The sequence below is a fragment of the Aspergillus undulatus genome (genome assembly GCF_047715775.1).
Source record: "Aspergillus undulatus strain CBS 261.88 unplaced genomic scaffold BDV17scaffold_75, whole genome shotgun sequence".
In the NCBI taxonomy this organism is placed as follows: domain Eukaryota; kingdom Fungi; phylum Ascomycota; class Eurotiomycetes; order Eurotiales; family Aspergillaceae; genus Aspergillus; species Aspergillus undulatus.
This window is the reverse complement of record NW_027396679.1, coordinates 773-27,129: the sequence shown is the minus strand read 5'-3', so window position 1 is coordinate 27,129 and position 26,357 is coordinate 773. Positions and strand designations below refer to the sequence as shown.

Genomic DNA, 26,357 nt, shown 5'->3' with positions numbered 1-26,357 from the left:
GACTTTTTCAGTTGGTGCTCCCTTCTCTGGACCCATCCGTATACGCAACTCCACTGCGCCGAATCCGGCGATGGAGACAGTAGAATGGTATATAGTGATCGGGGTTTACCTCATGAAACGTTCGAGGATAACCATGTGTCTTCCGCGGCGTCATCAGGAATGTCTATGCCACGAAACAGGCTATCAAAAAGGGCGATGTCGATTCCCTGGAGGTCCCAATCATCTTCTGCACCGGCTATCATTGGAAAAGATAATTGAGGGTCAAAGCTAAGAGTTTCGTTCAATGTCGTACTTTGTAGGGGATCCGACGGAATGTCATTCGGAAGTTGGCAGTCGCTTCCGTTAGCATGGCTAAACGCATCTCTCTCCCCCTGACATGAGACGGACTCGTCTGGAGCTGTTGGAATGTGCAAATTCAACTGGGAGGTCTTTGAAACACTGCCGTGCTCGAAATTGATCGTCCCGAAGTACGGAATGTGGATGTGCAGCGCCTTGCCCTCGTGGGTGACATTGCCGTCAATTTCCCCTTCCCCGTTTGACGAGCTCGTGCTATAGACCGTGCCAGTGGCAGCATTGGCCTCGACATTGAGCAAGTGGCGGATTACATGAGTAAGCTTGGGGGCTATGGCATCCGTGCAGCTCTGTTGAGCCATCGAGTCGATTATCTCGGATACGCGCTCCATCATTCCGCGGTCGCTGGGGCGGCTGTGGACCAGTGAGGCGAAGACACTCCTCGATTCGGAAGGCTCACTATGCGAGCTGATGTGGGCAAGACACATTACTGTGGTCGCGACAAAGGCCAGGAAGTCACAGCCGCGGCAGTAGAAATGCGCAGGGTTTGTGCTGCGGAAGACGATAAAACGAGTCAGGATCTCACGGCTGGCATTAACGGCCGTGAGCCTGCTGTGATCATACCGGTGATCAGACGAAGAGCGGAGCATATAAGGGAGGTGTAGTCGGGTCAGCAAGTGGTAGTGAGAGAAGTGAATCATGACTCGAGTTGTGTCGCTGATGAGATTCTCGTGATTAGCAAAATTTGGGACAAGCCACCACTGGGGTGGCATCTCTGTCGCAGTGCTCGCCAGCAGCCTGTCAATATCGCGCGTGTTGTAGAGATTGTTGATATCTGCATCGCCTCGTTGCATGATGCGCGCTGAAACAATGCAATGAAGGCGTTCTAGACGGTCCGTGGGATCCAAGTGCTGGAGGTCTTTGGGAATCGAGAATCGGCTTTCATGAGGAGTCTGTGGTAACCCCAGCATAAGCGAGAGATAGTGATCCATCTGAACCAGGCGAAAGCACAATATGTCAGCGTCAAACGCAGCGCGGGTTGCCGGGTGAAGGAACCTCGATGCAGGGGGGCTAGAATGCCGATGCAGACCCATAATCTGTGCTGCTGCTATTGCCCGTCGAGCGGCCATCCAGGCCAGGTGGAAGTTGCCAGCATAATTCTGATACATGACCTCCAGCATCACGCACTCGACACCCTCGACGGTGGTTATCAGTTCGTCGCTGGTAGTAACCAGCTTAATTGCGCGATCGACAGCGCGGCCCATGACCTCGCGATAGGAAACGCCTAGATCACCCAGCATCTGAATAGCAGACGGGACGACTCCTTGTAGGAAAGTCCCCAGGATTAGAAGACTGCGCGCGATTAACACCGGATGTGAACCCGGCGGCGGCAATTTCAGCATCTCCCGGGGAGCTGGGGGGTCTTTATGCGTGTAACCAGGATATGGCGTGCAAACCCGCCAGTACAGGTGTATCGAGAGACCGACAGGAAGGGCGCTGATAATCTCGAGATTGGTATCACTGGGCCAAGCGGCGACAAGCTCGCGTGATAGCCCTTCATACTTGCCTGCGCTTCGACCTGAGGCTTGAGGCCTCGCGCTGGTCTGTACTTGCGATGACTCTGGTCCAAAAGTTGATGGTATCTCTTTAGGCCGCGCTTCCTCTGCTGCAAATCCCTGCAATGGTCCAGCGCGGGCTTCGCTAGGCGTCTTGTTGACCAACCGGCCAAGCAATTCTTCAACGCGATCGAGTCGAGCTTCTACCTGGGAGTGATCTGAAGTTAACGGCACAGCAAGAGCATCAGGAAGCTCCTGGCTGACGCAATTTGTGCCGCGGCGTCTGCAGTTGTTGCAGATCGCGTGTTCGGCCGAGGCGAAGATGCATCGTACCTTGCGGCGCTTGCACTCCCAGCAACTTTGCGTGCCTTTGCGGACTTTTCTTCGCTTCTCGGCGGGCCAGGAGTCTAAGTTGGTCATTTTGCAGAGAATTTTGGACAGGAGTCAGAAGAAGGGAAAGGAAAAAAGAGCTGGAGCTGGGGGCGGATGACAAATGCTTCGGCCGAATCCTCGGTCCCTCTGATTTGGGAAGAAATTAGGGCTCAGCCACCGACAGCAGTTGATTCTAGATCAATAAAACAACCGACTATAGAGTAAATAAATAAGTTGGAAACATTCCTCGGCGTCCTCTAGCTGATTTTCCGAGCTATGGTGGTATCTAAATCTTCATGGCCTGTCTCGCCCTCAATACCTCCGCTGTCTAAATGTATATAATAGGTGTTCGCGAACATACAGCACAAAATATCCTGCCGGGGACAGATACTTTAAGGCCTCCCCCTCCAAGCCCCCTCCAAAAACTCCTCCGCCTTGGTAAATACATATTCCGAAAAAATCCCATTCCACTCATCCGACGCCCCAAACGCCCCATTCGCAAAACCCAGCGAGATCCCCGCCGTGGCAGGCCTCGCAAAAGCCTGCACCTGATCGGCCGGAATAGAAGGGTGATCAACAACAGGCACCCAAGAGGTCTCCCAAGAACCCGCCTCGAAGTCCTCCCGCTTAACGCTTTCGATCTTGAATGGTGCGCCGCGAACCCGTTCCCCGATCGCGAGCAGTTCGCCTAGGGTTAGGGTATTACCTTGGATGCCGCCGGAGACGGGCCACGGACCTTCGTACTCGATTGCTTTGGCGACGATGCCGACGAAGTCTTCGAGTGTTGTTAGTGTTATCTTTGCGGTTTCGGCATTCGCGACGACGATGGCGCGGCGGTTGTTGAAGTCGATGGGGTTGTCGAGGGGTTTGATGTACTTCATTGGGTTGTAGGGTCGTGTTAGGTAGTTTGTGAATAGGCCCGGATGGAAGAGGGAGTACTCGAGGACTTTCTTGTCTTTGTTGAGGTCTGCGAGGTATTCGCGGATGGATGCCTTGTAGGAGTACCAGGAGAGGCCGTCAAAGGTTGAGCTGCGTCATGGATTAGCTGGGAGATAAGATGGAGATGAGGTGGAAACGCACGAAGCCCACTCGCTAGGCGCGAAACGTTTCACGCCCGCCTGAATGGCTGCGCCGATGAGACGCCTCTGGATGGGACTATCCTGGGTCTCCTGTTCGATGATAAAGGAGAGCACGGTGTGGACTCCTTTTAAGATTTTGGTCAGCTCTTCGACGTCGGCGTAGTCGGTCTTCACCCAAGTGACACCCTGAGGAAGTTCAGCGGGAGCATCCTGCAAAGCGAGGTCAGATTCTGGTAAAAAGGAATAAAGTACCCCAGAGAGATTGAAACTAACCTTCCTAGCGAGCAGCAAGATCTCGTGCTTCTTAGTAGAAACAAGGTGGTCAATGAGCTCCTGAGCAACGTCTGCCGTGGCATTAGTAGGTGTGCGATAGCGCAAAGAGATGATTCGTACTGCTGGTGGCCCCCGCGATCGCAATCTTGACCATTTTGTATTGTGAAAGTCCAGAAGTGGCGAGGAACAATGTTCTTGTTTGAGGGATGGTATTCAAGCGCTGCCTTTGGTTTCTGTCTGCTGATGTTATGGAACGTGGTCGCGAGCAGCCAGCCCTATATACTTTCCTCGACTGAGGCTTCGGCCGAATTCGCCGACATTAAGATTCGCAGTGCTCCAACCGAGCTCGCAGAGACGAGTAATAGCACGAACGGCTCAGCATTCGCTGCAAGGATGGCGTGATACCGTTCTCTGATAAGTCGGCCGAATGCTGTTGCGCTCGTATTACACGTTCTCAATAAGACGCTCGACTGGTACGGGAGAAATGAACGCAACTAAGTTAAGCTATTGTCTAGGTTATCGTTCAGTGAGTCGGGGCAACGAAAAATGATTGCAAATCTTCTTCAGAAGCACCTTAAAGCTGCCGAGCAGCATCGGGTGGTATACACTCAGCAATCCACGGATGAAAACCGCGATAAGTATCATATGAGAGTTCACAATATAGAGTCCAGTATTGCTGACCTCCGCTTCAGTGCAAACATTGAACCGTCCGAAAACAGCCCTTTGCCAACTGCTAACAATAGGAAACAGACTTCAAGGGCTCTTCCGCAGCCCCGGGGGTCCGACATCCTTATGCCATTGACATGCTAATGTCAACCAGATCCCATTAAGTCCATAGAGGTCTCAGGCATCCCGTGAAGCCGCATGGAAGAAAATCAAAAGAGCGCGAATCAAGTCAATGACGATTCAACGCGTCCAGCTCAGTTTAACCAAACGTATCGTTTTCCTAGAGGCCCGCAGGCACCTTCAGAAGACTCACTCAGCTACCTCTCAGCTCTGTACCCCGTCTGCTGTCCATGCCTCGCGCGTCCTAAGAGGGAGCCGAGAGCCAGTACAAGCGCTCTTACCGCTTCATCATTCCGGTCCCCCCCCCCCCCCACCTCCCAAGCGTGACGAGCCTCGACGGTACAGCTGCCGCTCCTGCAGCCCGACCCTCAAGGGTGATGCACTTGAAAACACCTCTACTAGCCTCAGTGTCCCTCCAAGAGAGCCAACGATTGATGAAAGGGCTCATTCTGCGGTCCAGCGGCAGCCCAGTCCCCAAATCACCTCCAGAGGAGAGATGGAACCCTTAGGGTCCTTACCTGGCAGATACAGCGACTCCAGAATAGATGCATCAGCTCTTCCCCCGCCACCTCCGTGCATGTCAGCTCCGCCACCGCCGCCTCCCCTTCCTCAGATGGAAGTGTCATGTGACACGGAGCAGGTCAATTTGGATTCAGACGTGGACACAATTGTTCAGCAGTGGACCACACTATATGAGTAGAGATTGTTCCTTTCGGGAAACCGGGGTGTCGCAAGGTGATTTCAAAACGCACCAGTACTACAGAATGTCTTCTTGTTTCTGGCATGTTTGCACCGGTACCTCTGCAAATTTTGCAGCATTGGAATAAATATTCAAGCCGAACAGGTTCATAATGCAGTGAAGCTCCCTTGTTTATTTGCTGAGCAGGATAATGAGGTTCAGGTCTAGATCTCATGGTGCAAATGATGTCGTGGCTCACCACAATAACATATAAGCGCTCCATTGAGTAAGATTGGATTTTACAGGACCTCCCGGTCTTCTGGGGAGATTTTCACTTCGCCTCTATTTACCTGATACTCGGAAGAACCTAACGGGCTCACGCTTTGACCGTTTACTTGAAGACGAAGACACCCGAGGCAGTCGAGTCAGAGCCTGTTAGGAAAGTTAATGTAAGTAGATTATGTATGCTTACTGAACACAAGTTGGTGTAGCGGAACCCTAGAGGGGAGCTTTGTTTATTATGAAGAGTTATGCAAAGGGAGATGGTAGGTAATATCTAGCTAGGCCTCGCGGTAGTTGTTCATTGGAGCAGTCAGGGCCACAAGCGGGTGATTTGCAGACAAATCGTTACTTTCTTATTCGAGCCCTTAAAGCTAATCTGGGTGTTTTCGCCTATGATTGAAGGATTGGAATGAGGGTTTCGGTGTGGCGACCAGCAAAAAGGAAGTACTTTGACCGCAAGACTACAACACAGACACAAAATATATCTTCGATCCACGCACGGAATGACGGGGACGTATTTCACCCAATAAAACGTTATCATTCGCTTTTATGAGAAGGAATTGACCCCTGCAGAGGCCGCGTAATAGCCACAAGAGCTTTTCCAGGCTTAAGCACACCAAGAATAGCCCGGCCCTTGGCAGTGAAGGCCGGGCCGTTCCTTGCTGCCGCTGTCTAATGGTCCGGGTCTGCTGTGGATGGTACGATCTCAGGAGGGCTAAATCTTCAATCATGATTGAATTCTCCATCCTGAATACTACCCTTCTACCTTTTTTCGAAACTCCACCAGTCCCTCGCCCAGCTCTGGATAAGCCTCAAAAGTAACCTCCAACCCCGCCAACGCAGCCATGCGCCGCCATTCCGCGCTTGTTCTCTCGCGTCCCCCGTACAGCGCCACCATGCTAGCGTGCATCAAGGCGTAATTCTTGTTTTTCGAGAATTCGTGCACCAGAAGTCGCGAATAAGGAGCCATTGCATCCGATATCCTCTGCATTAACCGTGCCGCGTCGAGGTCGGGCAGGTTGTGCAGAATATGTGCAAGATGGTACACAAGCGCCCCCTTCACAGGCTGCAGACTGTTCTCATCCTTGTAGTTCCAGTTAACGATGGTGACTTCCTGGGATGCGTTTCCGAGATCGTTGTCGAACTGAAACTCCTCCACTACGAGATCTGCTGCGCCGAACTGTGGAAATGCGTCCTTGAGTTCCAAAAGCATCTCGCCTCTGCCTCCACCAATGTCAACCATCATTGTTGAGGTTGATTGTCCAGCCTCGCTAGCTACCGCAGCAAAGTCATAACCCAGCGCCTTGAGGCGGTCGGGTGTCTTCCTGGGCTTGAAGAACTTGCCCTCCATGAATTGATTGAAACTGTCCATGCGTCCTTCTGCTGCCATTATTGAATAGGTATGTTGATCGACATACTCACTTTTCCCCAATAGCCCATACGCATGCTGCACAGGGGTTTCGCAGTCTTTGAATGGGTAGGCAAAGTTGTCCGACTTGAGCTTGGACATGAGAAATGTGCCAGCCAGGAGCGCCTCAGTCGTACTGGATTGAGTCAGAAAAATGATTTTTCCATCCAAGCACCCTGCCGTGGCTGCAGGGAACCGATGCAACTCACAAGTGAAGTGCCCCATGAATAGCGGACGAAGAGACCGCTAGATGGTGGGTGAGAGCGTTCGCGGTATATAGATCCTCTCCGGCGAGGTCCACAAGACCCAGCCCGCTCATGGCGTAAAGAGTGTCCTCTAATCAAAGTCAGGTACTGGGGAAGGAGGCAGGTTGCAAAAAGGCCTTACGAATTAACAGCACGGCTGTTCATGTTGTTTGGTCACGGTCAGCACTAATCCCGACGACTTCCGTACAGGTAGAAATTGGTACATACACGGAATGATTGTCGACCCATCGCCGTCAGCGGCACTCACTCTCTCCTTGAATGCAATACTTATATCCTCGCCGGTCGCGGGTCTATTGATATCCGCAAGGAGAGTGAAGAGGTCGAACCGCGCGGCAACTGGTACAAAGCCCAGGGCGGCTGCCTATCCAGGGCCCGTCAGTAACTCTCAGATTTCGTGTCGATGAGAATGAGGAAAAGGGCACCGAAGTAAGAGACTTAGCCAATAGAGCACCAGTGGCGGGCGAAGGCATGTTGTCTGTGCTTCAATATTGTGAATCCGACGTGCAAATGTGTCTGGATGAGAAGGCAGACCTGTTGTCCAATAAGTAGACAGAAACTCTTACAGGCGCATTAATTGCGCGCAAAATCCCGTTATGGTCATCATTACTGTGGCCCACTCACCACAAAGCACAATCTTCTGTCCGTGACAAGCCATCGGGACCCCTGCTAGCGTATAGATCTAGTGCATGCAAGTTGACTGCAGCACCAGCAGCCCACCTTGTTCGTCCAACTGCGCTCCAATAATCAAGGCCTTTGTTCCGTTAAAACAACGGCGCGTGAAAGCACTGCATATTTCTCCATTACATTATCCTCCCATGCATGGGGTCTCCCGATTGCTGTCTAAGTGGATGTCTAGGCTGGCCTGGACCGTCTCTGCGGTCTCAAGATAATCTCCCGAGTCCCGTAGTCTTCAAATTACGTCCAGTGGTTCTCTTTGGAAACTTTATTTTCTCGACGTTTGAACCTCAAACACAGTCCTCCTGCCTGCCGCTCTCGCAGGTGAAGCCGCATTTGCACTCGCAATTATGCAGGAAAAGACCTCCGACCTTTCCACGACCGAGCTGCGGCCTCTGACATCTCCCCCTCTCGCAGTTGACGATGAAGGAGGCAGATCGCCTCGAAATTGGAGTCCATGGAAAAAGAGGCTGTTATTTATCTCACTCATGTCCAGCTCGATCCTGGCTGATGGGTAAGTCTTGTCACATCCTCACACATTACCATTCATGCCCTTCCGCTAACAAACGCAGAGGAATGGTCTGGGGCGCAACCCTGATCGTCGACCAAGCAATGGAATGGGGTATCAGCGTAAACAAGTCGGCAACGAGCATGAACTACGGACTGTTGCTGCAGGGTGTTGGTGGTCTGATGGCGATTCCGCTGATCGAGGCCTACGGACGGTATCTAGATTTCATTCTATTCATCGCAATTTAACCGCATCAAGTGGGTAGGCTAATGCAAATAGCCTTCCTGTTTGGCTCTGGCCGCAGTTGATCACCACTTTCATGGTACTCGGCGCCACACTCTCTAACAACTACGATGCGTTTACGGCTCTCCGATCTCTCCAGGGCCTGTTCGGGACTGTTCCCCAGGTCGTCGGTCTCCCGATCATTCACGATATGTATGGCCCTAAAGGTATGTCGCTAGAGCTGAATTGATTGAGTTTCTACTAACGTCTGTCACAGATTGGCCACATATGATCAACATCTGGTAGGTCCGCCAGTCCAACGCGCCAGTGTCCAATACAGATCTAAATCCTACCGCAGGGGAACAACATTCTTAATCGGACCATTCCTCGGTCCCGCAATAGCAGGGTATATCGGCGCAGGAAGCGACTGGAAAGTCTCATTCGGCATGCTAACACTCTTCTACGGCCTCTCGACGATCTTAATCTTCCTATTCGGATACGAAACATACTTCGTCAAGGGCCGAGAGTGTCAGCGCAATACCCGCCTCCAGGCAATCTTCGGCATCAAAAGCCATAATCTTCCTGTTCTGTCAACGGTGGGTCTTTGGACAAAGACACTTATAGTCTATATCTTCAAGTTCCCGATGCTGCTGACTGGTATTGCGACGATGGTTAACTTTTGCTGGCCTATTGGTACCTATAATTACAACCCATACCGTACGACCGTGAGACTGGGACTTGAGGTCTAAAGCTAGCAGGAATAACCGTAACCGTCTCTACATTTGTCGCTCAACCACCCTACCTATTCGACACCGTTCAATCCTCCTCTCTCCGATGGGCCCCTATCATCGGCGGTCTAACTGGTGCGCCCCTCATTTGCCCGTCCATGGAACCCTAACTAAAAAGGAAAATAGGCTTCAGTTTCGGCTATTACTTCAACGCCTGGATCTACCGCACAAAACAAGAAGCCTGGCACCCCGAATACCGCCTCCACGGCGTCTGGTTCGCAATCGGCACCATGGCCGCGGGACTCTTAACCTACGGGCTCACACTACACTTCCACAAACATTGGACGGGCCTTGCGTTTGGTTGGGGGATGGTTGTTGCGGGGATGATTGCCAGCACTGTGTACGTTACCCTGGCTATCCCCTCCACGCTCTCTGCGGTAGGTGATACTGATGATGGTTGTTGCAAGGTCAATAACATCCTACGCCCTCGAAAAATACCCCGACCAATCGACCGTCGTCTCGGCGATCATCAACGGCTGGCGCACGGTGAGTGGGTTCTCGGTTGGGTACTTCCAGCCCGCGTGGATTGCGACGAACGGTCTTGCCGCTGTGTTTGCGACGCAGGCGGGTGTTGTTGTTGCGGTGTTAGTTTTGACTATTACGCCGGTTATTGTGGTCGAGGGGAGGAGGGCGAGGGCGAGGGCGAGGGAGGAGTAGTAGACTGATTGCGAGCATGAAAAGAGCCTCTCACAACAGAATCAACCGGGCCAGAGTTATGGTTGACTGCCGTTGTATTCTCGCAATTCTATCCTTTACCCTAGTCTCGCCATTACCCTCGCCACATGGACCATAGAATAGACCTGCAGTCCACGGCAGTCAACCAATGCTAGCAGCCCAACAATCAATGAAACAATGCCTGACCATAGCTAGCGGTACAACCTTACTGAATTCTGTGGTAGTCTGAGCGTTCAAAGTAGGCATCTCTACCCACAGGGGTCTAAAAGTGCGATCTCGGCCCCCACGCAAAGATCTGCATCTGAGGCCTAGAACACTCATACGGTCATACCTAACCTCGGCACCACCAGACAATGTCTTTCTACCCTCCAGGCTGGGACTACGATCGCCTCCTCAATGGCCCCCTGACGATCTGCTCAGTCTCACCGACGAGCAACACAGGACCCTGATAAACGGCCTCAAAGAGGCGGGCCTGTTCAACGAGCTCCTCGCCAAAATTCAACGCAAAGCCGAGGAAATGAATGCAGCGGCCGAAGCCGCCAGAACCAAGAAGAAAGGCTGGCTGAGCGCGAACCCATGGCGCCCTACATTAGTGCCCTGAAGGTCCTCTTTCGCCGGCGGGAGCCAGATGAGTGGTCGGAATGGGGGTTTGCGATTTTTCGAGCGGGCCCTTATGGAGGGGAGCACGGGGTCTCGCTGGGCTGAATTTCGGCGTCGCTGAGACTGGATCTTCGAGCGGGGACTTTGCTGAGTATCGGGGATTCCATTCGAAGTCTGATCATGCGACTGATTCATTCCGGTTTCGCTGAGTTGAGGGTCCGGCGATGGAGATGGCTGAGAGGGCGGAGATTTCCCGATAACCCCTAAATCTTCCCTTTGGCTTGACCCGTGCTTGCTCAGCTGATTGAAGTCTTCAAGTCGCTTCGAGGTATGCGAGATAACCCCTCTCGAGCCTTCACGACCACCGTCTGCCTCATGGTGACTCCCGAGGTCATGGATTCCGTCCTGAACTTGAAGTCACCACTGGCCTCCTCGGCCCCCGAAAGCCAAATCCAGTGCCAGGTGGTTCCATTTGTTACTGCTGTATCTGTATGGGCCCATACCGAGCAGTCTATGTATTGGAAAAGCTACGTTTAAGTCGTCGTGGAATCGCTGATTCACGGCTTTTATGGGATTGTCGCCTTGGATAAAATGTCTCTGTCGGAACTGGTGGCAGGCATGAGAGATGACCGAGATATTTGGCTTTATACTGGTCGAGATGGGATTCTATATCATGATAGGAACAAGAGAAGCGAGCGATTAGCGGCCCTCGGTTGACCCTGGCTCGCGTGGAGCCCAACTGCAAGAGGTCTAGAAGCAGCGAGGCTGGACTAGATACAGTCGACTAGCGGCTTAGCGGGGATACGCTTTATAGAACTAAGGTAGTGATCAACATGTTACAACCAGTAAACTACGGATGTGTGGTTGTAAGAAGTACTGGAGCAGTAAATGGTGCTCGGATGGTTGCTAAAGACCATGTACTCATAAGTCATTCTACAAAGCGCAGCAGTATATATGTGACGCGATATCTTCACGCAGTCTAGAGCCCATCTGACGACCCCAGGCTGTCGCAACCCTAAGACCTCCCCTGAGCCTCTCATAGAGATCGGTCCCAGAAGCTATTCTCAATATAACATCCCGGCGGCGAGGTCTTACCGCTGACTATGCAGCTCATAGTATCACCGTCTCCTCCTTCTCATCAGTCACAACTTCTACCTCTTCGTCCTCCCTCTTCGTCTCGCCCACAATTAGCCCTAACTTTCTCGCCCAGTCCGCCCTCCCCGTCTCCTTGATCAGTTCATCAGCCAGGTCTCGTCTCCGAAAATACTTCTTTGGCTCCCCGACAGCTCTCAATGTCCGCCCGTTCATATGCATCGTTTTCGTCGCTGCATTAGCCACGAACAGCAGCCCCGCCGATACTATCAGAAGCCCCAAAAGCAGGACCTGGCCGACTTTGCTAATGTTGCAGACTAGTACGGCACTAACGTACGTAAGGAGCGTTGCAAAGGCCGATACCATGTCTTCGCCTACCGTTCGGTCGCGCATCCACTGGCCTGCTGTCACGGCTTTCAGGTCGTCTACAAGGCCTCGGATGCGTATCCAGCAGTCACCGCTGAGAAGGACGAGAAGATCACCCTCCACGCCTGGCTCCGCGGCGCCCTTCCATCCGCCGCCTTCGTCCAGGCATCGACGACGAATGACGAGGACGTTGCAAAGTCGCGCTAGGACGAGGGCAAGGAGGCAGAATACACCCCACCATTCTTGAAGCCAGAGGTATAATATCAGGACCGCAGGGCTTGCACATGCGGCGCACATATATGCTATTAGTGAGATTGGCTCTTCCCGGGACCCAGGGGTGGGTTTCATGGCCGGTAGTTGTAACGCTGCCATCCATCGTTTGAGCTTTGTCTTTGGAAAGATCTGCTCTTCTGGATCGGGCGACGGGGAAGACACATGAATGGTTGTCAAATGCCCCGTTTTCCCTGTTCCTTGTAAAAAGCACACTGTTGCAGGGTTTTCAACCCGAAAGATGTACCCCGTCGTCATAGCAGCAACAGCTGGGAACTCTCCTCTGCTGAGTTCTTGAGCCGACTGTTGGCGGTGCAGCCCAGGGCAAAGAACAAACATATCCGTGAAGACTGATGATCCGGTCAATGCGGTTCGCCGGGCGATGGCGGGGATCTCCGCGATGGTAACGAGCCCCGCGGCATCTAGAGAGACGTTGGGGAGAAAGTCGGCCATGTCCGTTGGTAGCTGACGAGAAGAGATCTCAGAGCTGCGAGGTTCCCACTTTAGAAGTTAGTGATGCGAGTGGGCCGGGATGAATTGGGTGAAGTTAGGAATGTTACTGACATTGCGGGGTATATACATCCCTGCACAAAGGAACCTAGGGTAGTTACTAGCGTGTTGTTCAAGAGCTTAGCATTTATGAGTTCAAACGCTATGTCTTCACAACTAGCCTCGTGCCAAACTTCTTGCAGAGGCGAGTAATCGCATTTTGCCCTCGGCCAGCGTAAGGGAATTCAGTGGTGTTAAATAGGCCTTGCCAGCACACATTTTGTGGCGGTGGACGGTCATGACTGTTCATGTAGGGTTAGCACAGCCCCGCTTAGACGCGCCCAGGGAGGCTTTAAATGCTGATGGCGCGCATCGGTCCGCTCCATGATAGGTTGCAGAATGAATGAGGGCCGGGCAACTGACCGAATTGGACTAGACTGTCGATTCGATAGGAAGAGGTTGCTGCCATCCATAATTGCTTTTTCGTGATGCGCGTGACTTGACTGGATTAGGATGGTGGTCATCAGCTTTCTCTCTGCTTATGGTCCTGACAGAGCCTTGGGCAGCGCAAGCCTTGCGAAGCCTTGCGAAGCCTTGCTGCGGTCTGAATCGAAGGAGGCTCATGGCCTCGTCTCTCACCCAGGGTTCAACCTCACCGGGTTCAACCTCGACCCGCTTCCATTCGCCAACTGAGTATTTTCACGGTCACATGCTCGCTATACAAAGCACCCAAGTCATCTGCGATGTGAGCCCGGATTTTCTGCTGGCTACTCCCCTCGCACAGTCTGGGATCTCTGACCTTGACAGTTTTCCACCACACAACGTCCGCCTAGTATGTTCTATTCGGCCTTAGCACGAGGAGAGTTCCGTCTCCTGAAGGTTAATGCTGGTCGAGGTTATGACGAGCTGCACTGCACACTGGAAGTCCGCACGCTTTTCCAACCCATCCCCGCCCAAGAAACGATACAGTGCAGTGGAGCCCCTGACCCCGAGCCATATGAAGCACTGTCTTATGCGTGGGAGTCCAACGAACCCGGACACTTCATCACGATCATACAGTCCAATCAACCACATATTGTCGAGGTCTACCCAAATCTCAAGGCCGCTCTGCTTCAGCTGCGACGACCCGACGCGCCTCGCTATCTCTGGGTAGATGCGTTGTGTATCAATCAGAGTGACGAGCTGGAAAAAAGTGGCCAGGTCAAGGAAATGTCAAGGATCTATAACAAAGCACGGGGAGTCTGCGTCTGGCTTGGTCCAGAAAGGGATGAAAGTATTAGGGCAATCAACTTCATCAGGAATCGTCTTCAGCATGATGACAGTGATAGTCTCATGACCGATGCCGACCTTGCTGGGGATTGGGCCGCCCTTTCCCTCCTGCTGCGAAGGCCCTGGTTCAGCCGGCGCTGGATCATCCAGGAGATCGCACTTGCCCGATCTGCCACCCTCTACTGTGGTCAAGAGTCGATCCCGTGGGAGATCTTTGCCAATGCCACCTCATTTTTCATTAGTGGCCAGGCAAGAATTCGTCAGATATGCCGCGTCTCGGAAGAATTCAACTACGACCCAAATTATTTCGGCGACTTGGGTGAGTCTGCTGCTGCCCGACTTGTGGATTTTACCGGCCACATCTTCACAAAGTCAGACAATGGCGACATCCTGGACAGGTCACTCCCGCTGGAGGAGCTGATGTGTAGCTTACATATGTTCCAGACATCTGATCCCCGGGATGCGCTGTACGCAATCATCTCCATTGCAGAGGATGCAAGACCTGGATTCAAAGTCTCGGACGGGACAGATGCACTTGTCAGCGGCGACATTCTGGTCCAGTCGCCCCTTTCTTTAAGCCCAAGTGCAGTTGAATATCTGGCTCCGGGTACCTTGGGCCACAGCCATGGGCGCCAAAGATCCCCCTCTCTCGAGTCTCGAGCGGGGAGTGGTAACTTGGGCACCTCGGCGCTACCGGAAAACGGCCGAAAACGGACGCTTTCAAATACCCGGAATCAGGATTTTTACCCTGCTACTCGCCGCAGAGGAAATCATCAGTCCTCGGAAGACACATACGCCTATGCCGGGGAAGTGTCTGCTGGTGTTGGTCGACCGGCTATTCTGCTGTCGGAGCCGGACGAGATGCGTCCACCTTCCAGGCTCACGGCCCCCGTTAGGGAAAGTTCCAGACTCTCCTGGGGGTCAGTCAGTTCTACATCATCCTTGCTGGGCGAGCCCGCTACTCGAACTGCGAGGAGATGGTCAAAGATCTACAGAGACTCTCACATTCCGGTGGACTACACAAAGTCTCTTTATGATGTTTGCAGAGATGTGCTTGATTTCACCTTCAAAGCCTCAAACTCACTTAACATGATTTGTCGTCCCTGGGCACCGATACCGAGTGACCCATCGCAGAGGCTGCCCTCCTGGATCCCAACAATGTCAAGGAATGCTTTTGGTCTGGCACACAACGGTGTCTATGTCCGAGTCAATGCAGACCCTCTAGTCGGCGGGCCTCGCGCGGGGCAGAGCTTCTACAGGGCTTCCAAGACCTCAGCACTCTGGCAATTCGACTGTATCGCCCAGGATAGGCCCTGTCTGGTGGTAACTGGCTTTGAACTCGGCAGAATTGAAACCAAAACCTCGCCCGCAATCTCTGGGGTAATACCTTTCGACTGGACCGAGATTGTTCAGTGGACAGACCCCAACAGGCCGCCTCCGGAGCCATTCTGGAAAACCCTAGTTGGCAATCGCGACGCAAAGGGTGAGCGAGCTCAGATACTCTGGAAAACGGCTTGTCAACAGGCTTTCAAGCTTCGACCTCAGCACGGTGACCTCAACGTCAAAGAGGCCATGATGTACGACCGCCGAGACTATGTCAAAGACTACCTGGATAGGGTGCTCAGGACGGTTTGGTCTCGACGACTGGCTGTGCTCAGCAAGACCGCCCACAACATCTCGCTCGCGCTCGTTCCTCGAAAGGCAAAGAAGGGGGATAAAGTCTGCATTATCAATGGATGTAGTGTGCCCATTCTGCTTCGCGAGGCTATCCCGGCAGATGTTGGAGGTGACGACGGTGGAATGGACTGGCAGGATGGCCACAATCAGCGCCCTAATGGTCGAGACAAACCAAGAACTCATGACGCCGTTTACTACGAAATGATCGGAGAATGCTATGTGCATGGTATGATGGACGGTGAGGCGTCGAAGTATAAGAAAAAGCACTGGGTCAAGGATCAGCGCTTCTGCTTGATATAGATATGAAAAAGTGTCGGATTTAGCCTTCATTCAATGGATAGATAAAACTTTTCTAGGCTTCATTCTTAATGAACTTTTCCCAGTATCATACTAATAGAGAGCGGTGCCAATTCGCTTTAGACCAACGAGCGTTGTCCACCACCTCGCCTTCCTGCCGGATAGAATCGGTTAACTCCTGTATCTGTAAGGCTATCAGTGGCGACGCTCCAACACCACCGGCATGATACGACGTCAACACCTCATTTGCTTTCTCTCGTCCGCCATTGCGGACCAGCCAGCGATGACTCTCGGGGCGTGAAATGCATAGTGGAAGCGAGACTAGCAGGAATGCGATCTGGAGCAAGACGGGATCAATGACAATCTCTTTATACCTTGGAAGATGACGGGATAGGCCTGGAAGAATAGGTAGCGCGTAGACGAGAGCCAAGTAAAGCGAGGTAAACAGCAATATTAGTTCATTCACAATCATGGTAGCTGGTCTTGTACGTGCAGAATGCTGTTCTCCGCTTTACTTTGCGTCTGCCTACCCACTGAAGGCTGGCTGTCTTCTAATGCCATGACCCAATGATCACGCTCTTGTTTTCGAAAACAATTTGGGTGCGTAGGTCTCCGGCAGACAAACAATAGACGGGGTTTCTACCGCAGAAATAACGAGTGCTGTCCAAAATGTCCATCGTCATGGTGCTGGCGGTACGAAACCTGATATAATGGGCCCAACCTCCGGTCCCAGCGCAGTCATGAACATAAAGAATCCATCGCAAGGCCTCGGTCTTGTAGGCCATCATAAATATCAGAATACAGCCCGTCAAGAACAGCATTTAGTACTGCAGTATTTAGACCACAGAGAAACCGGAACACAAGGAGGTCAGCGTTATTTGGTGATGGAGCACAGTCTAGTGTAAAGCTCGTGTTGCCAAGGTACGCGGTAATGAGAACTGGGAGACGGTCACAGTGTTCACTAAGCGGACCAAGGAGGAGAGGACCAATGGCAAAGCCTATTCGGTATAGGGAGTTCAGCAGAACGTGCAGGGTGTCCGATGTGATATCAAAGGCTGCGGCGACCGAAGCGTGTGCCCCTGATGGGAGGGAAGATCCTAGGGCGCTGCCGAAGGTAAAGAGAGTACCTGCAAGAACAATATGGCATTTCCTTGCCTGTGAGATTGTGATGCTTGCTGGATTCCTTGAAGATGAGTGTCTTTCGCCTGGGTAAGAATGAACACCCTGCAGCACCTCTCGCACCATACATGTCACGTGTAATCGCGAAGTTTGTTTGAGCAGGAGACATACGTCAAGAGGACTCAATAAATGCTCCTCATTGACCACGTCACAACTGAATACATGCAGCCAATCACGGCATTTTTGTTCGGTGCCGACCAGGATACACCGAGGCTAAGCAGTTTCAACTCCTCATCGGACTCGGTGGGTCCATGTAGGGCGTGCACGATGCACAGGGCGTGCCAGGTCCACTTAGACAGATTACTCCGGGATAAGTTCTTGTAATGTAGGATAGTCATATAGTATATTTGACTGTGCTGAAATAAGAAAGACCTCTCTGTACTGCAGAGAGCACTTTCTAGTTGTGGCCAGTGCCCTAAACCAGCCGTGATGGTCTCGCAGGAAATTGGCATTTCAGACGCTGAAATAACATCAGAGCGTGTGCCATCTGGGAGGAAAGCCGTGGAGTTTTCCCAAGTAACTTGAACTTCCCCCGAACTTAATCTCATGTATATTCTGACAAGTATATCCACAGCTGAGAAAAACCTATATTGTCCTGACAGGCACCATCTTTGCCTTCAATGGCTCCCTCGGGGCTTCGCTTCCCTCAGGAGCTTCATCGTCCATTGCACAAGCATTTCGAGTATCTGAGAATGACACTCGCATTATTCTCCTGAATTCACTCTATCTCGTCGGTTTCGTGGTCGGTCCATTGTTCTTTGGTCCACTGAGCGAATATGTCGGTCGCCGACCAGTACTCATCGGAACATACCTAGCATTCGCAATGTTTACCCTTGCATGTGCACTATCACCTACGTTCGAATCTCTCCTGGTCTTCCGGCTTTTCTGTGGAGTAAGCGGGTCAGTTCCCAATGCCGTTCTAGGTGGACTGTACAGCGATATCTATGATGATCCTGATCAACGTGGTAGAGCTATGGCCATTTTTATGTTCACGGCGATCGCCGGCCCGATGGCCGGTCCTTTGGTCTCCGGATTCACAGTTCTACTCTCGTGGCGCTGGGTATTTTGGGTTGCTTTGATGACTGCTGGGGCCGGTGTTCCATGTATACTGTTGCTCCCCGAGACATATCTCCCTGTGCTTCTCCGAAAGGAAGAGATTAAGAGCCCCCACTCCCAACTGCGTGTCGACCAGTCGAACAGAGCACAGGCCTTTTCAGCAAGGAAAATATTCATTCGGCCATTTCTTATGCTACTGAGAGAGCCCCATTGTTGCATTCACTTCTCTGTACCTTTCGATCGTATATGGGATACTTTTCTTGTTCTTCCAGGCTTACCCAGTGATCTTCGGAGGTACGCTAGATCCAAGGTCCCCGCTCTTTGATTTCGTGCGCTGATCATATAGGGCTGTATGGTCTTTCAATCAGTGATAATGGGCTGGCTTTTATACCCAGTACGTATCTTCCTTTATCTCTGGGCTTCTGTCACTTCTAATACTCAATGGCTGAATGTACAATAGTGATTTTCGGTGCCCTTATTGGACTATGCCTTGTGCTGGTATATGCCTCGTTTCATAGCAAGGCCCTAGCAGCGGGAAACCCCTGGTCTTCGGTCGAGGAATACCGCCGACTTCCACTTGCATGTGTCGGTGCCCTTTCGTACGTACAGAAACCCAATAACCACTTGCCCATCACCTTGCTCACTCATTTTACTTTTGACTAACCAACACAGACTTGTCATCGCTCTTTTCTGGCTCGGTTGGACTTCTTATAGACCCATCCACCCAGCTCTGCCTATGATGGCTGGCATCTTCTTTGGTTTCGGCTATCTGCTAGTCTTCGCCGCGATGTTGAACTATCTGACTGATGCTTATAGAGAGGCTTCGGCATGTGCACAGGCAGCAGCTAGTGCTACGAGAGCTATGATGGCGGTAGTCCTACCCTTCGCCACGACCCCGATGTACACAGGTTTAGGCATTCACTGGGCTAGCTCGCTTTTGGGATTCTTGGCATTCGCTCTGGCCTGGATACCGTTTGCTTTTATTCGATATGGCCAGTTGATTAGGCGGAAAAGTGGCATTTCGGTGGAATAGTGGAATAAACCCCAGCTCTACTGATAGTGAATCTAAAAATTGTTCATATTATTTATGTGCCAATGATTGTTAAATTGCTGGATCCAAGGAAGTTTGCTCTGGTGCCTGAAGAGGATTACCGCTCTGCTCGCCTCGAAACTTAGCCAACCATTCCAGATTATCAGCCAGTGTTTGGTTCCACTGGTCTTCAGAATCAAAAAGCAGGCGCCTCGCCTCTACCTGAAACATCTCGTCCGTAGGAATTATTCCGCTGCTCATCATCTGTTGTGCGTAATGGCTTAAGTGACGGGTAAGCACTTCAGTATAAGAATCCAACTGAGGCTCTGCGGCTGGCTGCAGTTCCACCTCCAGAGCTTCCGATTCTGGAAGCATTTGAGGTTCGCCTGTTGCGTTTAGAAAGCTGGCCCGGGTCAGCATCTGAGAGAGATGATCATTGACAGCACCGTTTGTGGCGGAGAAAGGGACGAGGGTTCGGGATTCGAAGTCGAGCAGATATGGAGGTACACTATGTCTGACTTGCGCAGCGATCTCTGGCGGAAACTCATGATCGCCTTTCCAGTGGGCCATCGTACACCCTTGGCGGAAGTGGACTGTTAGATGATCGGCTCGCTCGTCCCAGTTGGACATCCGGCTGTCGCAGAATCCACAGCGGGACGAAAAGTCTGTAACGACAGATTTCCAACTGTCGATGAGTGGCATAGTGTCCAGACGGTGGAAAAGGCGCAGATGCTGAAACAGGTGGTCCTTTCGCCGAAACGTCCGCATCTGCTGCTGACAGGGTCCATGGTTGTGCTGCTCAAGGTGGATGGGGTTTGGATCCAGCTGATTGCAATAGGCACAATGGGCGCGACATGTTGATGGCAATACGACAGAACCTCCAAACGGTGCGCACGCCCAATTCTCTAGGTTGAGATGGAGAGACTTCTCATGACGCATCCAGTCATATTTGTTTTTGAATTTATCACAACAGAACGTGCAGCAAAATATGCGAGCATTGTTAACAGGACGCCGCTTCTTTCTGCTTGTGCTGGGCTGTTTCTTTTGAACTCCTCCAGATGTCTTGTCCGAAGGGTTCTGGCTGCCATTAGACAGAAAAGACAAGCGAGATCGGCTGGAGGGACGAGAGGATGCACTGGTGGCACTTTCCCCACTTGCTGTTGAAGCTGCTCGGGATGCTGCACAGCGATGGGTTTGGAACAAGTCTTCCACGCAAGGGCCAGGCGCGAGCCCTTGATTTCCTCCTGAGTAAATCGATTGATTTTCAAGCGCATTCTGTATAGCCGATAAACTGGCTGCCTCGGCTTCCGGAGGGGAGTTCTTCCAGCGTTCCAAAGGGTCCGCGGGGCCCGAATTAGGTGGCATGAAGGTAGCAGTTGCTCGTCGGTCAGTCTCGTGTATCAAATACCTGCTTTTTCGACGAGGAAGTCCTCTGTGGGCTCGCCCTGAGTTTGTTGGTACAGATGGCGTAGATGTGGATTCTTTGTTCTCGATGTTGGCAAGTAGGGCTGATGTGATAGGTGATGGTGAACCGCCAGGATCTAATTGATCTCCTTGGCTTAATTGATCCAAAGGCGAAGGCTGTAGGAATGCACAGTCTATCAAACCAGAACAATTATGCTCTTCCGCACTTAAGCCTTCATGATTTCCTGCGAGAGTCGCTTTGACTGAGTTCCCATGCGCTGGGAAGCTCTCAAACGTGAAAGCGGTAGTAATGGCATCCTTCTCACCGAATTGCTCCGAGGGGTCTAGCGAGGAAAGGAGCATTGATGTGTATGCATTGTCAAGATATTCAGGGTTGAGTGCCCTATCATCTTGAGATAGCTGACTATTATCTGCGAGATTTAAGCATGGAAGACCGTAGTACACTGATCCTTGGGTTGCGGAACCTGTACATTGCGAGTCTCGGCCCCTCGGAGCAGCCATCTCTACAAGGCACTTGCTTCCCTTCGTCACGCAGCGCCGGCCACGTAGGAGGCAGGTGTTCAGACCAATGTTGAAATATCCCAGCTAGTTATCACTCGATGGACGTGGACGTGGACGTGGACGTGAACGCAAAGAGACGGGCAGTCCTGGTGATGGTAATGGCGGCGGTAAAAGAAAATCTGCTGGGGATTATGATTCATTAGTGCACGATCACGGACTTTAATCTACTGTGGGGAAGCGATGGATGCTTGTCTCATTGGGTGGCCGGTAGGCCGCGCCTATAAGTATCCAGCGTATTAATGAATGACTAGGCGAGGTCGAGCTCCTAGGGGCAGGCGGTCCCGGAGGGCAGTATATTCCGACATCTACAGTATCTCTATTTTTATTGGTTGAATTGGGATACTGGGTTTAGTTATTCGGACATTGAAACTATAAATTTTTATGATATTTATCAAATGACTACTATAAAGCATTACTCTAGATTTAAGTATCTACATTATAAAAAGCAATTAGTAGAGGAAGAAATTAGAATTTATGATAAGATTAATATATTCCATATTCCGTTCTATCCGTGCACTCCAAAATTGCTGGTTTATTAAAATCCGTTCAAGTGCTCCCTCTCGGGCACCACTCTTGCCCATTCATGCTCCACCCGCCCATACATCATATCCCCCAGCCAGCCCTTTATCTTCCCCGTAATTTCAGCCGGTGTGCCATCCTGGCCCGTTGGAATGTGAATGTCTTTTCCGCGGTGGTGGACCAAGGCGACAGGAGTAATGAACCACTACAGAACGATCAGTATAACTTCATCCACTGACAGAAATGAAGAACCGCAACTTACAGCTGTACCAGCAGCAAAGGACTCCAGGAGGCGGTTTTCCACCGCTGCCTCCTGGATTTCACCGATGGTGAACTTCCGCTCGGAGACTTCCAGTTCACCCTTCAGCCTCTCTCTGGCCAGTTCAAGACAACTGCGGCGAGTGACACCATCCAAGATCAACTGGTCGTCCAACGGTGCTGTGATAAGCTCCTTCTTCCCATCTTTGCGTTTCCATATTACAAAGAAGTTACTCCCTCCGGCCTCGGTACAATCACCTTCGGGCCCATACAGCCAGAGGATCTGATGATATCCTCGACGATAGGCCTCCTGGGTCGCCAGCACTGACGGACCATAGTTGGCGCCAACTTTCGCATACCCGAATCCGCCGACCCATGAGCGAACCATATTGTCCGGGTTCGTCAGCAGCCGTTTCCCACCAGCTGGCATATCCATGCGAGCCATGTAGCCGATAATGATATACAGCAGAGCCTCTGTTGGCCTTGCAACGCCGAGCTGCGAATCTGTGCCGATAATTGTCGGGCGCACGTATAAAAAGGCTCCAGCGCGACTCTTTGGGAGCCATTTGGATCCCTCTATTGAGAGTAACGCAAATATGAGTTTCTCCAACTCGTCAGGGTCGAACTGGGGAAGAGAAATCCGCTGCGCAGACATCAAAAGGCGGCGGACATTGCGGTCGGTTCGAAACATCCGTAGTTTTCCGTCATGTCCTCGATAGGCCTTGAGTCCTTCAAAACATTCGTAGGCGTAGTGGAGGCAGGATGCACTAGGTAGAAGGCTGAACGGACCATAGGGTTTCAATTCCGGGGCGGACCAGCCGCTCTCGACGTTCCAAGACGCAACGATCATGTGGTCGGTACAGATTGTCTTGCGGCTATTGGCAAGGGTTTTGGCATCGGGTACCTCTCGTGGAGTGGCGGTATAGGTATAGGTCAATTGAGAAGCGTCAAGGGGGTGTAAAGAATCCATATTGGAACCCATATTGACAGGATCAAGCAGTTACATGCAAGGCACTGATATCCCGCTTTCTTCAGGTCTCTTGAATGCTTATATATGGATTTTGACCATCACTAAGTAATTTTTGTGGTACCATTGAGTTTTGCAGGGCGTGCAGAGCAGGGCGTGCAAAGGCACGCCCTACTTTGCACGCCCTGTGGGTCAAATTGGGTGGCATGCCCCAGCACTATTCAGTGGGTCCGAGTAATCGATTGGTTATATAGTACAGATTATTTACGCAATGTAAAACTGCAGATTTATGATACACTGCTATTTGTTGATATAGATATTAAGTAATTGAGAGGAAATAGCAAATATACAATAAGTGTTATCCGTGACAGTTGATGCCGCGAGGCACTGACCCACCTCGGGGCCTAGCGCCTTGCATGTGTAAATGACTCAGCGCACACATAACTTCACTTTGTTCTCGCGGAGCCTGCCATTGCTCAATACCCCTTATGCTTGAGATTTTAGTCAATTCTCCCCTAGATGCTTTTTCCGCTGTAGATTGGAGTTCTCATGACAAACGTATCAGGTTTCTAATTAATCTTATTCTTTCCTATCTAATCATGAAAGAAGAAAGATTATGCAAGATTGTGTGCTAACTTAATAAACTTGTTAGGCCCGTCCCGGGAAACCCGCCCAGCCCACTAACGAATGGGCTGGGGTTGTCCGCTACAATAACCACTAGTTTACTTCCCTGGTTGCGGTATGCAGAGCAGTGGACTTGACTGGACATTGTTGTCCATTATACAGAAGCGTAGTTTCGGCTGTTCATCCTGTTTCATAGGGCTTCTGATAAGCGCGCTTGAAGCATTGAGAGGAAGCGAATCCCGAGTACGTAATAGGCAACTAAAGAACTCCATTCGTGCGCAGAATATTCTGCCGGCTGCATAAACAAACCAATTTTATCAGGTCGTGTTCGGTTGCTAAGATGACGTGTTTCATGCGATGACAACTTAGCCGAATTTGCCACAATGGAGGCACGCCCTTCGGGCGATTACACCGCCATCCGCCCCACCGCAGGCAAGCGAAGGGTCTTTAATGGAACGCCTGCCCAGTTGCTGTGGTTCATGAGACCGTATCGATCCGCATATTTTGGGCAAAATGCGTCGCACTACCCGACAGGACGCTTCCGAGCCCACTCACGAGCTGGAATCAAGGTCTAATGCGAGTGATTATTTCCCCGAGCATCCGGTTAATGGGGTCAGTCAGGTCACTCAGGCGTCCTCCGAAGGTGGCCGAGAGGCGTGGATGTGCCTGTTGGGATCCTTTCTGATGATGTTCCCATCCTTTGGTTTTCAAACGGCAGGTATGACAATATAACATCACTTCAAATCAGCGAAAAATTCAGGAACACTGATGACCGATACTCATTCAGTTGGCTCTGTCCAGGACTACATCAGCACAAACCAGCTTGCTGATTACACTGTGCGCGATGTTGGCTGGATCACCGCAATTCTTGTGTTCCTGACTTTATTTCTCGGGGTCCAGGTTGGACCGCTGTTTGATCGATATGGACCCCGAATCTTGTTAATTTGCGGATCTGCGGCCAGTTTTACTTCTTATATGCTACTCGCTGGATGCACAAAGTATTGGCATTTCCTTCTATGCCTCTCCATCCTTGGTGGAGTCGCTTCGGCCATCATTACAACTGTGTCGATTGCCGTTCTGAGCCACTGGTTTCAGCGCCGACGCGCTCTGGCGACTGGCATCTGTATGGGGGGATCATCGGCCGGGGGTGCTATTATACCATTACTACTACGGACACTTTTCTCGCAGTATGGTTGGACATGGTCTATTCGGGTGATCGCCTTTATAGCTTTGGGATGCTATGCGGTGGGGATTGTATTGATAAAAGGACGACTATCCCCTGGCAATAGGAGCAAAGCGACAATTGACTTCCGGGCGTTCCGATCCCCTCGGCTCTGTTTTTTGACTATGGCCATCTTCGCCTTTGAATTCATTATTTTTGGCTGTGCCGCACTGTTACCGACTTACGTGCGCTTTGCTGGACTTTCATCGGATGTGCAATTTTATTCCCTGACGACCTTAAACAGTATGAGCTTGCTTGGGAGAGTCCTCCCCGGATTCGCAGCCGATCAAGTCGGACGTTTTAACACCTTGTTATGTTTAGTGATAATCACCTTGCTGATCATGGCAGCAGTATGGCTCCCCGTTGGCTCTCGGGACGAAATAACGCTATACATCGTGGTGGCCATCTTCGGGTTTGGCTCTGGCGGATGGCTCTCCCTAGCGCCCGTCTGTGCTGGTCAGCTTTGCAGGAGCGAAGAATATGGTCGATTTTACGGAACTGTATACTTTGTGGCTTCATTTGGGGTTTTATTGACAGTCCCGGTTGGGGGTGATTTGCTTCAATCAACGACGCCTCAGGTTCTCATTGGCTTTTATTCGGCAGTTCTTCTGGTCGGACTTATCGGTCTATCATTGTCTCGATGGGCGCTGCTAGACTGGAAGTGGAAGTGGAAGGTTAAAGTGTAGATCAGGCCTCTACCTTGACTTTTTAAAGGACAGTTTTGCATTCTATGGGGATTATATTATTACCGCTCTTACACTGCTTGTGATCAGTCATGGTAAAGAAGGTCTTCCTTTCTACATCTTGATAATAGATGGTTCTCTAGGAGGGGGGGTTGGGGGGTTCTTAGTCACTTCATCTCTCTAGCAGCATCTATAACGGCGAGTGATATATAATAAAGCTTAACTAAGATAGCTAGAAGAAGATTTCTTAGCTACCTATATTTCCCTAGCAGCCAGTAAAAGTGTTTCCCACGGTAAAAGCGCAGCTAGTTGTAGTGTCAAGCCCCTAGTTAGAGTCACCCAGATGTCCGTCCTACTAAGATATTTATAAGCCCTCGCGGCAAGGTACTTGTAGACTTCAGCCTGAACCTCGTCAGCAAAATCATCCACCACAGTCTTGGCAGGTCTGGTTAGGAGTCATTTTGTAGTGCGATGATGATCGACGTGATTCTCCGGGAGGATTTTTGGCGGGGTTGGAGGAAATGTCCACGTGGCAGGAAAGATCCGCCTGTACGCAAGGGTACAGGATATGTAAATTATACTCAGCCATTAGATGCATTATTACCTTTCATTACAGGAGCTTATGACAAGAGTTTCCGGAAATATTACAAAAATAGTTAGCGTGTTTCAGGTTAGGGCTTGAGAAACAGTCCAAAGAGTATCTTTTATTTGCGCACTTTTGCAACTAGCTGTACCCTACAGGGAGATCGACTGTATAATATCCGATCATCATCATCAACAACTGTAAGACTTTGGAAGTGGGAATATCGACTCCGTGGTTGTGATTATATACCGAGCGGGACGGCCCGAAGGCGATCCCGGAGACCCCACAAGCCCGTGAAAACTCTGCACGGGATAGGGCTATTCCCACAAT

The 26,357-nt window shown here is 51.2% G+C and overlaps 10 protein-coding genes across 10 annotated transcripts; 3 read left to right on the top strand and 7 right to left on the bottom strand.

Annotated features, from left to right (window-relative positions):
- Nucleotides 1-110: 110 nt before the first annotated feature.
- Nucleotides 111-2,267, bottom strand: BDV17DRAFT_284958 (uncharacterized protein; the record flags this gene model as incomplete). The annotated part of the gene is made up of 3 exons (XM_073760625.1): nt 111-267; nt 388-1,890; nt 2,014-2,267. The coding sequence occupies 3 exons, from the start codon at nt 2,265-2,267 to the stop codon at nt 111-113; spliced, it is 1,914 nt and encodes a 637-aa protein (XP_073610882.1).
- A 260-nt stretch (nt 2,268-2,527) lies between these two features.
- BDV17DRAFT_222334 (uncharacterized protein) lies at nt 2,528-4,097 on the bottom strand. The gene is made up of 4 exons (XM_073755633.1): nt 3,692-4,097; nt 3,572-3,642; nt 3,300-3,508; nt 2,528-3,248 (listed from the first exon to the last, which is right to left on the bottom strand). The coding sequence occupies exons 1-4, from the start codon at nt 3,723-3,725 to the stop codon at nt 2,612-2,614; spliced, it is 951 nt and encodes a 316-aa protein (XP_073610881.1). The 5' UTR covers nt 3,726-4,097; the 3' UTR covers nt 2,528-2,611.
- A 1,975-nt stretch (nt 4,098-6,072) lies between these two features.
- On the bottom strand, nt 6,073-7,462 carry BDV17DRAFT_295770 (putative O-methyltransferase; the record flags this gene model as incomplete). Its single annotated transcript, XM_073763142.1, has 5 exons — nt 6,073-6,862; nt 6,936-7,062; nt 7,114-7,128; nt 7,200-7,353; nt 7,415-7,462. The coding sequence occupies 5 exons, from the start codon at nt 7,460-7,462 to the stop codon at nt 6,073-6,075; spliced, it is 1,134 nt and encodes a 377-aa protein (XP_073610880.1).
- A 555-nt stretch (nt 7,463-8,017) lies between these two features.
- Nucleotides 8,018-9,842, top strand: BDV17DRAFT_284955 (putative MFS transporter; the record flags this gene model as incomplete). Its single annotated transcript, XM_073760624.1, has 8 exons — nt 8,018-8,181; nt 8,240-8,389; nt 8,455-8,624; nt 8,675-8,699; nt 8,756-9,090; nt 9,156-9,260; nt 9,312-9,525; nt 9,593-9,842. The coding sequence occupies 8 exons, from the start codon at nt 8,018-8,020 to the stop codon at nt 9,840-9,842; spliced, it is 1,413 nt and encodes a 470-aa protein (XP_073610879.1).
- Nucleotides 9,843-10,324: 482 nt separating this feature from the next.
- BDV17DRAFT_275475 (uncharacterized protein) lies at nt 10,325-10,860 on the bottom strand. Its single transcript, XM_073759218.1, has one exon. It carries the CDS (start codon nt 10,653-10,655, stop codon nt 10,359-10,361), a length of 297 nt encoding a protein of 98 aa, XP_073610878.1. The 5' UTR covers nt 10,656-10,860; the 3' UTR covers nt 10,325-10,358.
- Nucleotides 10,861-11,178: 318 nt separating this feature from the next.
- Nucleotides 11,179-12,903, bottom strand: BDV17DRAFT_275473 (uncharacterized protein). The gene is made up of 2 exons (XM_073759217.1): nt 12,753-12,903; nt 11,179-12,689 (listed from the first exon to the last, which is right to left on the bottom strand). The coding sequence occupies exons 1-2, from the start codon at nt 12,768-12,770 to the stop codon at nt 11,571-11,573; spliced, it is 1,137 nt and encodes a 378-aa protein (XP_073610877.1). The 5' UTR covers nt 12,771-12,903; the 3' UTR covers nt 11,179-11,570.
- Nucleotides 12,904-13,511: 608 nt separating this feature from the next.
- Nucleotides 13,512-15,923, top strand: BDV17DRAFT_295767 (HET domain-containing protein; the record flags this gene model as incomplete). Its single annotated transcript, XM_073763141.1, has 1 exon — nt 13,512-15,923. One exon carries the CDS (start codon nt 13,512-13,514, stop codon nt 15,921-15,923), a length of 2,412 nt encoding a protein of 803 aa, XP_073610876.1.
- A 3,109-nt stretch (nt 15,924-19,032) lies between these two features.
- BDV17DRAFT_301323 (uncharacterized protein) lies at nt 19,033-21,111 on the bottom strand (the record flags this gene model as incomplete). Its single annotated transcript, XM_073764232.1, has 3 exons — nt 19,033-19,037; nt 19,308-20,766; nt 20,854-21,111. The coding sequence occupies 3 exons, from the start codon at nt 21,109-21,111 to the stop codon at nt 19,033-19,035; spliced, it is 1,722 nt and encodes a 573-aa protein (XP_073610875.1).
- A 562-nt stretch (nt 21,112-21,673) lies between these two features.
- On the bottom strand, nt 21,674-22,946 carry BDV17DRAFT_222279 (aminotransferase). Its single transcript, XM_073755632.1, has 2 exons — nt 21,953-22,946; nt 21,674-21,895 (listed from the first exon to the last, which is right to left on the bottom strand). Exons 1-2 carry the CDS (start codon nt 22,928-22,930, stop codon nt 21,707-21,709), a joined length of 1,167 nt encoding a protein of 388 aa, XP_073610874.1. The 5' UTR covers nt 22,931-22,946; the 3' UTR covers nt 21,674-21,706.
- Nucleotides 22,947-23,966: 1,020 nt separating this feature from the next.
- BDV17DRAFT_275464 (putative MFS monocarboxylate transporter) lies at nt 23,967-25,698 on the top strand. The gene is made up of 2 exons (XM_073759216.1): nt 23,967-24,257; nt 24,327-25,698. Exons 1-2 carry the CDS (start codon nt 24,053-24,055, stop codon nt 25,445-25,447), a joined length of 1,326 nt encoding a protein of 441 aa, XP_073610873.1. The 5' UTR covers nt 23,967-24,052; the 3' UTR covers nt 25,448-25,698.
- The last annotated feature ends 659 nt before the right edge of the window (nt 25,699-26,357 follow it).